The sequence below is a fragment of the Alternaria viburni genome, assembly GCF_023758015.1.
Source record: "Alternaria viburni strain BMP 2772 chromosome Unknown scaffold_19, whole genome shotgun sequence".
Taxonomy (NCBI): Eukaryota; Fungi; Ascomycota; class Dothideomycetes; order Pleosporales; family Pleosporaceae; genus Alternaria; species Alternaria viburni.
This window is the reverse complement of record NW_026055788.1, coordinates 362,225-376,623: the sequence shown is the minus strand read 5'-3', so window position 1 is coordinate 376,623 and position 14,399 is coordinate 362,225. Positions and strand designations below refer to the sequence as shown.

At 54.6% G+C, this 14,399-nt stretch overlaps 5 protein-coding genes across 5 annotated transcripts; 3 read left to right on the top strand and 2 right to left on the bottom strand.

Moving 5' to 3' along the window:
• Positions 1 to 1,007: 1,007 nt before the first annotated feature.
• J4E79_008241 (uncharacterized protein) lies at positions 1,008 to 2,378 on the top strand (the record flags this gene model as incomplete). Its single annotated transcript, XM_049357100.1, has 2 exons — positions 1,008 to 1,358; positions 1,416 to 2,378. 2 exons carry the CDS (start codon positions 1,008 to 1,010, stop codon positions 2,376 to 2,378), a joined length of 1,314 nt encoding a protein of 437 aa, XP_049208464.1.
• Positions 2,379 to 2,902: 524 nt separating this feature from the next.
• Positions 2,903 to 5,012, bottom strand: J4E79_008240 (uncharacterized protein; the record flags this gene model as incomplete). The annotated part of the gene is made up of 3 exons (XM_049357099.1): positions 2,903 to 3,293; positions 4,253 to 4,872; positions 4,923 to 5,012. The coding sequence occupies 3 exons, from the start codon at positions 5,010 to 5,012 to the stop codon at positions 2,903 to 2,905; spliced, it is 1,101 nt and encodes a 366-aa protein (XP_049208463.1).
• Positions 5,013 to 5,743: 731 nt separating this feature from the next.
• Positions 5,744 to 8,665, top strand: J4E79_008239 (uncharacterized protein; the record flags this gene model as incomplete). Its single annotated transcript, XM_049357098.1, has 2 exons — positions 5,744 to 8,003; positions 8,085 to 8,665. 2 exons carry the CDS (start codon positions 5,744 to 5,746, stop codon positions 8,663 to 8,665), a joined length of 2,841 nt encoding a protein of 946 aa, XP_049208462.1.
• A 1,245-nt stretch (positions 8,666 to 9,910) lies between these two features.
• J4E79_008238 (uncharacterized protein) lies at positions 9,911 to 11,534 on the bottom strand (the record flags this gene model as incomplete). Its single annotated transcript, XM_049357097.1, has 3 exons — positions 9,911 to 11,007; positions 11,057 to 11,228; positions 11,274 to 11,534. The coding sequence occupies 3 exons, from the start codon at positions 11,532 to 11,534 to the stop codon at positions 9,911 to 9,913; spliced, it is 1,530 nt and encodes a 509-aa protein (XP_049208461.1).
• A 1,530-nt stretch (positions 11,535 to 13,064) lies between these two features.
• On the top strand, positions 13,065 to 13,715 carry J4E79_008237 (uncharacterized protein; the record flags this gene model as incomplete). Its single annotated transcript, XM_049357096.1, has 2 exons — positions 13,065 to 13,321; positions 13,373 to 13,715. 2 exons carry the CDS (start codon positions 13,065 to 13,067, stop codon positions 13,713 to 13,715), a joined length of 600 nt encoding a protein of 199 aa, XP_049208460.1.
• Between the last annotated feature and the right edge of the window lie 684 nt (positions 13,716 to 14,399).

The following is a 14,399-nucleotide window of genomic DNA, read 5'->3' as shown; positions in this document are numbered from 1 at the left end:
ATTCGTCGAGACCGTGGACTATACACCACGCAGCTGCGGTGAAGATTGTGCAGTTCAGAAACAATGAGTGCCAATGCATTCTCGTACCTCGTACTCGCGCGTAAGCGTATCGGCACCGGCAAGACGCGAGACTCCGTACCCACTACGGGAGATTATCTTGATCGAAATCGAAGATTATGCGCATGTTCCAAAGCGGCTTAGTGCCGGTACTGGGCGGAAGCTAAGCCTATGGACGACAGTCGCGTGTTCATGTGAGACCGACCACGATATTTCGCAACCAACAGGACTCCGGCGCACGAAGGCGTCAATTCTCGCCCATGATGCGCGCATTACCACTGGAACGAAATCTTGCTGTTGGACGCATTCTTGACGTCCGCGGGCGCGATAAGTACTTGGGACCGAGCATTGCTGTCAAAACTCTGAAATGTCAATGACGCAACATGTAGCAAATGATGTGCGAGCACGCGACACTAAGCAAGCAGTCACATCGGAAGGCCGGCTCCTTCTGCACTCAGCAGGGCCACGCCGCACCAAATGCCATGGCAGCGCAGCTTCGTCCGAACGTCCGCTGCCCTGTCCGTGGCTGCTGTGGCTGTTTAGTCACTCTACGCATGCCGTGCGTTCCGCTGACTTCACTACGCGCCATGCGCCCTGCCTTTAGTGTAGGATGTAGTCCTCGGCATCGGCCAGTCTTCTTGCCTGTTCCTTGATGCGAAGACTTCTGGGCTTGTCATAGCTAACATTTTTGTTCTTGGAACACCCACGAGTTCCTCACTTCTACCCTTCAAGTCAGAGTAGAAGGTACGATACAGCGCTGCGTCAGGACCTCCGCGCATAGATTCCCGGATCGACCGGCTAGCCAAACACTACCGCCATCCCTACAAATATACTCAGTTCCTCTGGGTTATCGTATTGGAGTTGAACCCCCGGGAAGCATACTTTTGCTTAAACATCGCGCGACCGCCCATACCACCTATACATCGCCGCCTCGCGCGTAGTCCCCCACCATGGGCGCAGGAGCCTTCATAGAACCACTCGTGGTTGTCACCCTGCTCTTCGGAGGTACATGGGTAAACCGAAACACCGAATACCGCCTTATTGGTCGGCGGAGAGTATACCAAAACTCGCCGCGGTCAAGTTCCCCAGATTCCGGTCGATCTAGTCCGTCGTCGAGCGCGTCGCTTCTCGCCAATGTCGACGAGGAACCCAAATGGAGGAAACGAGAGGTGGTAGTCCTGGGTATGAAGAAGGAGGTCATGAGCCCGAATACCAAGAGGTTCCAGGATTACTTCCTCAGTCGCTTGCTGAAGAAGTTTCCCTTCCTTGTGGAGGCCTGGTATTGGGCGCTTATCTACTGGGTAAGTCACTTCGCGAGTACTGTACATCTTCTCTGCAGAGATGCTGACTTTCTTCAGGTGTACCAACTAGGTCGCGCATTCTCCGCAGTAACCATGGTCGAAGGCACCGTTAACGTCGCTCGCCGCCACGCCCTCCAAATCATCCACCTCGAACAGAAACTACACATCTTCCTTGAACTCGACGTTCAAGCGTGGTTCCTGAAGCACCCCTTCCTCCTCCACTGGACGAACCGCACATACTCCTTCATCCACATTCCAGGCACGATCCTGTTCCTGGTATGGCTTTTCTACTACACTACAACGCGCAACCGAATCGATCTTCCCCTCCACAACAAGCCAATGGGCGAAGCGGATGGCAGCCCGGCAGGCCCAATGCTGTACGCTGCCAGGCGCAGAACGATGGCTACATGTAACTTGATCGCGTTCATTGTTTTCACGCTGTGGCCATGCATGCCGCCGCGTCTGCTCTCCGACCCCGAGGTTCCCGGCTCCGTAGGCAAGGAGGCGCGTAGCTTCGGTTTCGTCGATACTGTTCACGGCGCGGAGGGCGAAAGCAGCGTGTGGACGCAAAACAAATTCTGCAACCAATACGCTGCCATGCCTTCCCTGCATTTCGGGTACTCGCTCCTCATCGGCCTCACCATCATGTCGATTCCTCTTGCTCCTCAGCACAACCGATCCCGCACCGTTGCTCTCACCATGGGCCTGCGTATGCGTCTCCCGTCGGCCCGCCGTATGCTCTGCATCTTCTTGGGTGTCGCATACCCTGCTATCATTCTGGTCGCCATTGTTGCTACCGCGAACCACTTCATCCTCGATGCCGTGGCGGGTGCCATGGTCTGCGGACTTGCATGGACTGGAAACAGGGTGCTCTTGAATCTGCTACCACTAGAGGACTACTTCCTATGGTGCGTGCGCATTCACAAGCCTGCGCGCAAGGCTGTCCACTGGGACGGGGACGAGGATGAGAGTGACTACGGCCATAAAAGGTTTGGCGCTAAGGGCGTCATCGTCGATTAAAGGCTGTGGACGTGGGAGTGTGGAGATAATGCATCAGTAATGTCAAGCATTGGGTATCGGCGTCTGACCTGGGTCGGGTACTTGGGTAATGAGGGCGGCATGTCCATTATGACTCTCCATTTTTTGGGTAAACAGAATAGTTCGATACCCTTGGCTAATAAATATGTTTTTATTCGATACTCGTTTGGTGGAAACCATGTCATGAACGAAGCGTCGTTTCTCATGTCGTTGATTATTTTTGGTCCCATTCGTCACCTTCGTACCACTCTAGGTGACCATATTCCCAACACATGTAACGAAGTGCTCTAGCCAACCTCTGCCGCGACCCCTCGTGCGATCTCCAGAACCCAGCTGCCATGTTCTCTGCCCAGTTCGAAAGAACGATGAAATCAGGCTGCCCCCTCAGGAGGAGTGATGGGATGGCCCGTGAGCTTACTCCTCCATCCCATAATAAACGAGCAATTCATAATTTTCTTCTACAATCACGGCACAATTAGCAAAACCAAGTTCCAAGACGCGCACATTCAGGCAAAGGAACCACATACCCTAGTCTTCTCTCCGCCTCCATTACAATCAAGCTTCGGCGCACTCCACAAACCCGTCCTGCACTCGCCACACCTCTTCCACGACTCGCTGTCGTTCCAATCGCAGTGGAAATCATCGCCGTTGTCGTACGTGAAGTGTAGGATACTATTTTTGTAATCGAACGGTTCGATCAGGAACGTAAAAGGGTATCCCCCGATGCCGTGGTCAACCTGGACAGTACGGCCCTTGGCTAGAGTGTAGGCCCACACGTAATCCATGTTCTTGTAAACACCGCGGGCTTGGATGGTGTTGTCTGGAAGGCAGTTCTCAATGACCTGGAAGTAAAAGGGGAGGATGACGATGGGTTCTGGGTCGCCGGGGCGCGAGGTTCTGTGAAGAAAGGGGCGGAGTTAGCAAGTGTCTCGTATCAGTTTGTAGGTGGATGTGACGTGCTCGGTTACTAAAGGGATTTTGTCGCGGGCGTTTTGGTAGTTGTCTTCAGTAGTTGCAGTGGATTCTGAGGTCGTGACAGTGGGGACTGGGTCGGCGTCTGAGTAGAGGGGTATATAGGAATTGTCAACGCCGAGGGCGACGATGTGGGATGGCGACGTGGGCTGCCGAGGTGCAACGACGGCAGCGGCAATGGCGCTGAGGGCGAGCGACAAGGTGATGAGGAGCTTCATGATGGGAAGAGATACCGTCGTGCTGCGGTATTCTGAGGGCTTTGAAGCAAGGTATACTACAATTGTTGCTGGGGGTTGAACGCGAACGCAATAAGCATGGAAACAGAGTGAAAATCACTAGAATTTATATGGGTGAGCATATGCCAGACGCTCACACGAGAAGTTTGTGTGAATACGGATAGAAGGAAGCACACAGACGTTCGACTAGCAACTAGTCGTGGTCGTTTATTAGGTAGTATAATTGCGGGTACAACATGAAGGAATGATTCCATTGGTGCCCATCAGATCCAGGCACACGCTGTTGCAGGGACGAAGCGTCCTGGGTCCACACGTGAACGTGATAGAGCCTGATAAACAAACGAAAAGAGGATTGGAATCCGGGTCTTACATCGGAGATATTACAAAGAGTATACATAATATTGTTGTGTACATGCAAAAGCACTTAGGGTATAGTTTTAAAGAGAGTACGAGCAACCACCAACGCCAAATGCGCAATGCACAATGCATGAAATGCAGCAGTGGTCTAGCAACAGGACTGGCATGCTGTAATAGGAAACGACGCTATGAAAGGAGACATAAGGAAATACTCATCAACGTCTGCTGCTCCTAGTGTTGTTGCGACTAGGCCTGTCGTCCCGGCGCGATCTTTGGGGTTGGTTGTCGTACCGTCCACCCATTTCTTCGTCGTGAACACGCCCTCCACCGTAGGAACGTTGAGGGTGGCGAACATCGTCATGGTCATTCTCAAAGGTGTTGCGTCGCTCATCAATCTCATCGTCAAAGTCGACGTAGACAGAAGCAGGGCGCGGTCGTCGTTCTCTGGGGAGCTTGGAATCTCTGTCTGCGAGCTCCTTGGGCTTATAGAGCTTGTCGAGATGCTCTTCGAGAAGGCGCACGTTCTTGCCGTTGGCTTTGACAGCCGCGTCGGCAAGATCGCCGATGAAGGGAACAAGACCGATGAGGAAGTCAAAGGCGACATTGAACAGCATCATGATAAGAACGCTGGCTGGCAGTCCGCCTTCCACTTTGCACATGTTGCGAACCAGGTTCAAGGCCAAGGCGGAACCTGCGGCGTCACCCACGGCTGGGGCGAGGCCAATGACAGAAGACCAGCCAAATCGGATTCCCATAAAGGTAAAGAGAGCGTAGTCGAGCCTGTATGCGGACTTGCGGGCTTTGGCTAAGACAACGCAATCATTCTCGGGAATGTAGCTGGGGATGTCCTTCTTGACTTTCTTCATCTTGTGGGGCCTCTTTGGGTCTGGCTGCAGTGCGTAGTAGGGGTCCTGGGGTACAATGAGTTTGCGCACGTCGAAATGATAGAAGATTCACTTACGTAGGGACCAGAGACGTCCTTGGACTTGTACTTTTCCATCTCCTTGCCCAACGCCTTCTTCATGGCGTACTTCGCGACCATGCCTGCCATGTTGGGTGGTGTTGCTGAGGTAGTTCGTGATGTAAGGGGAGTTGTATGAATACAGCTATATGAGACCGTCCACGAGGCGTTATAAGTTCCTGTTGTTCGAACGGTGTCGCTTTACAGTGCGCGGTGGTGCGGCTGTCTCAAAGCGCGCGTGTTGTGTGGTTGGCCAGCGGCGCTTCTCCTGGGAAAATGTGAAACGGGCGCGTCGCTGCCCTATGTATAGCTGGCGGGCGACTGGCAACGAACAAGGTATGATTGAGCTGTGAAGAACAAGAAGGAGCGGCAGAGCGAAGACGACGGGCCTACTTATCGCATCGAGGTGCGCTGGCGGTGAGTCGCTGTAGCTGCCCAGGTCCAGGTGCCCTGATTCTGTGACGCGATCCCAGACAGGAACGTCATGGCCTGGGTCGGCCGCTCCTTCTTTCGCCTGCGCGCACAGCCACAGCCGCCACACATGTGTCGATCGCTCCTGCCGACAGCCACAGCCCAACTCTCCGATAGGCCTTTGACAACACATCAACAACACGTCCACCCGCTTCCCCCACATTCTTCGGCATTCTTTGCGGCTGTGCAGCCTCGCAGCAAACAACATCTCCCTCACCTAGACCCGCTCGCTCCTGCCCGCCGCCCGCGACGCGCGATAGCTGGCTGACTGGCGCCCGAGCGCTCCCCACCACTCTCTGCGACGCAAGCTCAACGCGGCATGCTCGACACGGGCCAGACACACACCCACCATGACAAACACAAACAGATCACTAGTTGACTGGCTGGACGACCTCTGCGTGCGCTTCATCGTCAACCTGCCCAATGAGGAACTCCAGTCGGTGGAGCGAATATGCTTCCAGATTGAGGAGGCCCAATGGTTCTACGAAGACTTCATCCGTCCGCTCGACCCCAACAACCTGCCCTCGATGCACCTGCGCAAGTTCTCCCAGCTCATGTTCCAGCACTGCCCGCTCTTCTCCGCCTACTCGGAGGAGCTGCACCAGCAGGCCTACGAGCAGTTCCTCGCCTACAAGACCCGCGTCCCGGTGCGCGGCGCCATCATGCTCAACGAGGACATGACACACGCCGTGCTGGTCAAGGGATGGAAGAAGGGCGCCAAGTGGAGTTTCCCGCGCGGAAAGATCAACAAGGAAGAGACGGATCTCGACTGCGCCGTGCGCGAGGTCTGGGAGGAGACGGGCTACGATCTGCGCGAGGCTGATTTGGTCGAGCCCGACGAGCACATGAAGAAGATCACCGTCACGATGCGCGAACAGAGTATGATGCTGTACGTCTTCCGCGGCGTGCCCATGGATACATACTTCGAGCCGCGGACCAGAAAGGAAATCTCCAAGATCGACTGGTACAAACTCACGGATCTGCCTACTCTGAGGCGCAAGAACCAGGTGCAGCAACAGCAGGGAAACGGAAATGACCTGATCAAGGAGAGCAACTTCTACATGGTCGCGCCATTCTTGGGACCTCTGAGGCAATGGATAAAGCAGCAGCACAGGCTTGGGAGGCAGAGGCAACGGAACAGCGCGCACGTTGCTCCGGCACCTGTGGCAGGGACTGATGACGAAGACATTCAGAACACACTCTACGAGACTACGGTCAATCAGGCAGCGCCCGTCGCCGACGCCCAGGTGGCCGACAACTTTGCGGAGATGGTGGCCCGGTTAGGTCGCGGACACCGCCCGAGCGACTCATTACCAGAGTTATCAAACGAGCATCAGGCACCGCAACAGAGTCAAGACCCAGCGGAGGCACTCAAGCGTCTCCTTAGTGTGGGCATGCAGTCACCGCCGGTGGAGGCCCCCAGCCAACCACCACCCCAAGGAAACCCACTCTTGGCTCTATTCAAGCAGGGCAACAACCAGCATGCAGGAAACCAACAACCTCGAACGCCCTTTGAGCAGATGATGCCCCCACCCATGCAGCCGTCAAGTCCCCATGGCCAGCATGGTCCACGACCACCGCAGATGGGCAACATGGGGCCTCCACCGCCCTTCTTCTCACCACACCAAGGTATGCCTTTCCGAGGGCATCCAGGTCACATGAACGGAATGCAACCACCACCGCCATACATGTCGCCTCATTTCATGCACCAACAACCACAGCCGCAGCCGCAGCAGCAGCAGTCCATGTTTCCACCTCAGCCTCCAAACATGCAGCAAGCGTTTGATCAGCACAATCTGCGGCCCCAATTCCAGGAGATGGGGGATTCACAGTTCGCAGGCGGGAACGGAAGGCCAGCGATACCATCGGCGTCCAATTTGCCCGCACCAAATCTGAATGCGCATGCACTCGGATTGCTGAATTCATTCAAGAACGAGAATCAGCAACCCACTTTCCCACCGTCGCCTCAGACCACAATCGCCGCTCCATTGCACCGAAGCTCGCAAACAACGCCCAGGATACAGCATCCGCTACCTCAACATAGACCGCATGGGCTCGTATCGCCACAAGCACAATTCGCTCCGAGTCCGCCGCAGTTTCAATCACCACCCATCAGCTCGGCTTTCGAACCCGAACAACCAAAGCCAAGAAACGCTCATCAAGATTCATTGTTGAATCTGTTCCGGCCTACCCCGCCACTGGCAAGCCCGGATCCCGCACCTGCAGAGCTGTCTGCGCTCCCCACAACACCCGGCTATGTGTCCGCGCAACCTGTCGCAAACCCGTCTAGACAGCCCAATGCCGCTCTTCTTGCCGTCTTCAATGCTCCGTCTAGCAAGGCCAATATGACGTCCGCTACTGTGAGTGGGCCAGTGAATGCGCCAGACTTCGACACCATGAAGAAGAACAGGCAGCCGACGAACAGCAGTTCACGCGGACCCTCGCCAGCCACGAACATGCCTTTCATGCCTCAGCAGATACTCAAACGTGCGCCGCAAGCTTCGCCTCAACCTGCACCACCGGCCGAGGTCTCTGGATCACCGCGAATTGCTTTCCAGCCTCAGATTCTGAAGAGACCTCAACAACAGTCAAAAGCGCCAGGACCAGCAGGTACGTTCATCCCCCCGTGCTTGCCTGTTTCTGGCAGAATGACGGGACCTGTAAATGAGACTAACAACTGTTTAGGTACAGGAGAGAAGACGACACCGCATGCACAAGGCTTGCTAGACATGTTCAAGGGCTCATCACCGAAGCCTCCGCCGACCCTACCAGCAGTCTTGCCGTCTCGCTCACCCGTCCCTCCGCCCATTTCTGGCATGGACCGTCGCGAATCCGTTCCCTCGGAGCAGAAGAACGCATTGCTCTCGCTCTTCGGCAACAAACCATCTCCATCTCCGAAACCCCAAACGCAGAGCCCAATACCACCGGCCCGATCACCTCTCCCGCCGACTCCAAAGACGTCCATGTCCGGCCTCGTCAGCCCTGTCAGTCCGCTACCAGCGAACGGCAGTGTGAGTGCAACCAGTCCAGAAGGAATGGCGAACAGAAGTCGCATCAGCAGCATCGGAGACGGAAAAGCGCCTAGCATTGTAATACCGCCAATTAGTCACCCAGCCGACGCAGGCATCAGTCTAGAGCAGAACGATGGTGTCAGTCTAGCCGGGCTGGGTGCCGGTCAATCCAGAGCGGGAAGCGCAAGCGGAGGGAAGAGTCCCGTTGATAAGAGTTTCCTGCTGGGCTTCTTGGAAGATGTGGCTAGACGTGGGCGCTAAACGGTGTCCTCTGTCTAATTATTGCATTGTTCTGGGCGTTTTTGCATTTCGAGGCGGATTATGAGTTATTCAGGGTTAGCTGACCGGACAGCAATTGGGATTATGCGTCAAGATCAATCGGGTTATGATCTTTTGAGATGGCTTGGACATTATTTGCTTAGTAAAAGTATGTATGGCTAGCAAAACACAAGTACGAATCCTAAGGACGCTCTCAAAACTGTCGGAATAATGTCCGAACAGATCTATCCCTTGTTCCCAGTCTCGTGGTTTCCGTCAAATGCATCTGCCACCCGCACTTCTCCTCACAACCCCAACGCAACCGCCCAACCTTCCCGTCCGCGGCCTTGTCGTCCGCACAGCAGTAACAGCCCGCGGACTCCATTTCCGCTTTCCACGGCAATGATCTCATGAACCCCAGACACACCTGAAACGCGTCCCGCTTTGTCAACCTACCGACTGGACGTCATGCTATTCCATGCTAACGCCCTCCATGTCAGCAAGACGCGTCTCAGCTAGTCAAATACCCTCGGCATATCGGTAAACCGGTTATCTGATCGGCGTGACGTCCCTACCACTACCCTGGTCGTCGGCTTGGTAAATGCGAGATCGTGCCAAGTCGGAGGTTATGAGCTTATTTTTCGGGAGGTGGAGGTGGGAGTGAAAGGGCACGGGTGTCTTCTTGACCTGGTACAGTGATATACGAGCCTGGTATGCTGTCAGCGTGCTATTTGTGACGATGGTGAGGATTTAGTTGGGATGGGCTACGTCACGCATACACGAATGCACTCGAGCACAGACACGGGAACGAAACATGGCAATGGGTTCTTCAGATGAAGAAGAAACCCGGAATTTGTTGGTTATTACTAAGTAGATGGCGAGAGGAAGATGACTCTACGGGATATTTCGATAGCTCAAGCTAAAAAGGCGGACAAAGTTGCAATGTACAAAAGGATAGACAGATGGGTGAATAGCGCAGAAGAACTTGGCTGGGAACAAAGTTGAGTGGAAACAAGAAGTCTGTTATAGTTGGATGGTTCCTGGTTCCCGGTGGTGAACTGCTTGTTTGTTTGTTTTCCATCCCGTTTTTGTCCCGAACCCCCAAGTCCCCATGATGCCGCGCTCGGAAATGCAAGAAAACATGCTGATGCTGGAGAAGTGACGACGCTGACGGGGTACTGGTAAGGAGATATGACTTGATTGTACAGGTTAGACACGAAGTGGTTGACAACAGTGGCTCAGTGATGCTCATAGGGCGACATTATCCCGTCCCCTATCCAAGATCTCAGAAGGAACAGCGCTGCGTGTGCTGAAGCGCACTTCCGTGCCTGGGTGTGCCTTGAAGATTGGGGCCGTCGTCTGGGTATCGTGTCTCTGGTGCTTGATGTCTCTTCCTACTAGACCGCTCTTGCTGCCATTGCGGCTTAGACCCGCAGCACTCGGTTGCCTGGTTATGCCGCTTGCGTTCTTGGGAACGGAGGACGGTAGAGCTGGCATCTCGGGAACCTCGTCTTCAGAGTATGTGGTAGACTGTGTCATGCGGAACTGTTGCTTGAGCTTTTGTTCCTCGACGCGGTTGGATTGCTGGTTCACCCAGGAGTCGACAGTGCGGAAACGAGGAACGGAAGATCGCGTGGTCATGAAGCTATCACGGCCAAGAGGCTGAGTAGCAGTGTCGCGAGAGGGGTCATGCGGGGTTTGAGGAGCTTGGGAGTTTGTCCAGCTGAATCTGCTGGCCATGCCACCACCGGCGGCTGCGGCTGCTGCGGATGCACCGCCGAAACCGGGTCGTTGAGAGATTGAAGGACGGTTCGACAAGAACTGACGGAATGATGGAGGAGGAGGCAGGTTTCTAGTCTGCTCCTGAGGTTCAGGGTATCGCAGCGACTCTTCGTCACCATCCAAAGATCTGGTGTTGCGAGTCGAGTTACTCTGCCGTCGCCCCTCTATGGGCAAAAGCGGTGATGAGGGTGTTGCACTGTCATTTCGACGATGCGAGTTTGCACGCGACGGTGTGTCATCGTAGAAGCTCATGTTTCCATCCCGAGTCGGAGGCTGGTTGAAGCTGTCGCTTCGCTCGAGGTCTCGCAATCGTTTCTGCGAAGACAGCGAACTAGATCGTACAGGTGCGACTGTCGGTTGAGGCGCGCGGAAAGAGTCGTTCATGCCATACGCGTATCCATCGTCGAACTGCTTCTTATCCTGACCGTATCTCGATGGTGGTGGAGGTGGGGGTCCGCGACGGAGCTGCTGCTTGCCTTGCTGAATTACGTCCTTGAATGTAAGACCTCGTTTCTTCATTGTGTACATGGCGAGAACGACCATGACAATGATGATAGTCGCACCTGGAGTATGTCAGTATACATTTCAAGAAGCACCATGACTTCAACGTACCGATTGAACCAGCAGCTATGAGCAGGTGCTCAGTCGTCTGGGAGATGGGACGGTCATGATGGGGTCTGGGCGGTGGCATGGCTATCACGATGGTCTCCGTGGGGTCACTCTCAGCCAAAGCAGGTGTCGTAGCCTCTGGCTCCAGACCACTGAGAGTCATTGTGACCAACATCTGCGCTTGTTAGCCAAGTCCATATTTTGGCGCGACGCTGCTTACTGCTGCACTTCCGGACGGTATCATAAGCGAAGGTGTTGTCATAGGCGTCATGGTCGGGTTCTCGGGGTAGTCATCGTCGTCAGAGTCGCTGTCGTAGTCTCCATCTGTAGGGCTTGGCTCCTGACGTCTTGCTCGTGATAGTCGGTTCAGCGTGGGCGTAGGCTCGTCTTCCACCAACTCAATCTCGTTCTCAACACCGTCTCTTTCCACTACAACATAATCCACCTTTTCGTAAACTCCACGGCGCCATGGAGCGGGCATTGCGTTCGGTATGCGATGGCGTCAAATAGGGAAAGCCCCTCTCAATCTTCCAGCGTCTCGATTTCTCCACCAGACATAATCCGCAAACTCGTCCAGCGATGTAAGGTTGTCGTGATCGAAGGTGGTGTTTGAGTCGAAAGCCTGTAGGACCGCGACCAGCGTAGTCGATAGGAAAGGGTGATGAGCGAATGTATGTAAGTGATTAGCAACAAGCCGGCCTGCGGAACGAAGGACAGAAGGGAAAGCAAAGTCAGCAAAGGTGCAACGAAAGGCTGGGCGAACGCTCAAGACGAGACACGTTCATGCGAATAGCGGGAGGGGTGGGATATGAGCGCGCATGAATGACACTAGCAGTGAGTCGCTGCTGGTCCCATGTCAGTTTGGGGAGACGCGAAGATGTGGATGCGCCGCTATGATCATTACGGAGCGTTTAGCAGCAATTGTGATGCCGGCAGTGATCCAAATGGCGAGATTCCATGGCCCTGAATGCGCTTAATTACCCTCAATGGGGTAAGATGTGCCATGATCGAGAACAAAATGCTCGTGCAAGGTTTGGGGGGCTGTCTTGAAGTCGTCTCAGGGCGCCATGGTCAGGTTTCAGCTCCCGTTTCCGGGGACGATCAAACGCCACAGGGGTTGAGTCGTGAGACCGACGACCGACGTACAGATATTGGATGTCGAAAGCCCAATGTGAGGTTTAGTAGAGCTTAATCCCTTTGATAATTCCCCGCATATTACAAGATGCTCTGAGATTCGGCCAAATGCGCGATGTCGTACAGCTTGCATATGACGACGCCACACTTAGTCCGCGGACTGCAGAGCCTGCTGCGCCTCGGATGGCGTGGATTGCTCTTGGGCTCCACAATGTGCCTTTTCCGGTAGCGCGATGCGGCGGTGCTGGGGACCAGGCTCTCGCGAGAATCCGGCCGAGGCCAATTTCTTGGGTGGACAAGAGGCACACAGTGTTTCGCAAGAAGGTTTGGTGGGCTTGCGGAAGAGAGTGTTTCCTGAGGCTAGCCAAGCCTGCCTTGCCGCGATCGCTCTCTAGGATGGTCAGTACATCTCGATTGGAAACAATAAAAGGCAAGTCGCATTACGTCAACGTGCGCGGCGCTCGAATTGCGCACCGCTAAGAATTGCACGACGGATGATGCGGCGTTGAGTCGTGGGCGGTTCGCTCGCGCCGAACTGGCCGTGGCTGCCGGACGAGCTTGACCTCTGGGTGGCTGAGGCTGAGTGCAGCCCGAGTTCGCTGCGTGTGCGGTGCTCCGCCCCCAAAGACGCGATGAATTGTTCAGTCATCGGATCTGGTAGTCAGCAGATCTTGTTGGGTGCTGCGGCAGTAGGTGGCAGTAGATATAAGACTCTGATGTTCCTGTTGTGACGCTCTTGCCTCATTCACACATCAACCCGTACCCCGTATACCGTACTCGCCCCCAGTCTTACGTCAACCACCCCTCAATCGACCCCTCATCAGCGCAACACCAGCGTCTACTCACCTTTCCTGTCCTACAAACACACACGCGCATCATGTCTGGCCCTTACGATCAATACAACCAGGGCTATCAGCAATACCCGCCCCAAGGCCAATACCCGCCGCAACAAGGCTATGGACAACAGGGTGGCTACCAGCAACAAGGCTACCCGCCGCAACAAGGCCAGGGCTACTATGACCAGCAACAGCAGGGCTACCAACAGCAAGGCTATAACCAGCAGTATGGTGCGCCTGCTCACGGCGGCTTCCAGCATGGCCAGCAAGTAGCGCCGTACGACCAGCAACAGCAAGGGTAAGAGAGTATGTTTGCAATGTAGCCGTATGTGTACTAATTCGATCACAGATACGGCCAGCAACAACAATACCCTCCACAAGGCCAATACCCTGGTCAAGCACCATCAGGACAGTTCCCTCAGCAGGGCGCATACGCTGCAGACCAGTACCCACAGGGCCACAATGCGTACGGCCAGCCGCAGCAAGGACAGCAATACGGCGCCACAGACCCCAATATGCAGGCTGAAGGCGACCGAGGTCTCATGGGTGCTCTAGGTGGCGGTGCAGCTGGCTACTTCGGAGGCAACAAGATGGGCGGTCACGGCATTATTGGAGCCATAGCGGGCTCCATCCTTGGTTCAAAGCTCGAGGACAAGCACAAGAAGCCGAAGCACGGCAACGGCTACCACTAGAAGGGGAAAACAAGGACGAAGTCTTTGGGTTAATGCCTTTTGTTTTGGTTCCGCAATGGGTGGGTTGCTCTTTCACGGCGTTTTGGATGACCGTCACGACTTTGGGTATTGGCTATGAATAATCATCTCTAGAATGAACGGTAGTCACGAATCAATACGTTTCTAATAGACGCCACGATCTCTCCACTTGCACATTAAAGCGAAACAATCTTGGACGCTCCAGTGAACTTCATGTCTAGAACTGTGATCTTGTGGACGGGAAATTACATCGAGCGGGCGTTGAAACACGCCAACGTGCGAAACAACCTCACTCAGCCAGGCTGCATATTTGGGGCATTTTCCAACGGCCCGATAGACAAACAGTCCCAGCCGGCGTATATTGTTTGATGAACGCGCAACAATCTCGACATGGTGTATCGACTTCAGCCATTGTTCGGCAAATGTTTCCGATCTGCGCGTTCATCGTGAGATGGTGGTTGTAAACACGCAAGGCATAGAACATCTTGGCCTCTGTTCGGAATTGGAAACAGCGGAGATTTCAATGGGATCTGAGATGCTGGATGTCCGAATGTCCGAGGGGGTTGAGGGGTGGGATCGTGTTGTTCTTCAGCCACGTGATGGTCTTTGGGAAAACCTCGGGACTCGACACGCCTAGGAAGGTGCTATGGGTTATCAACTTCCAAG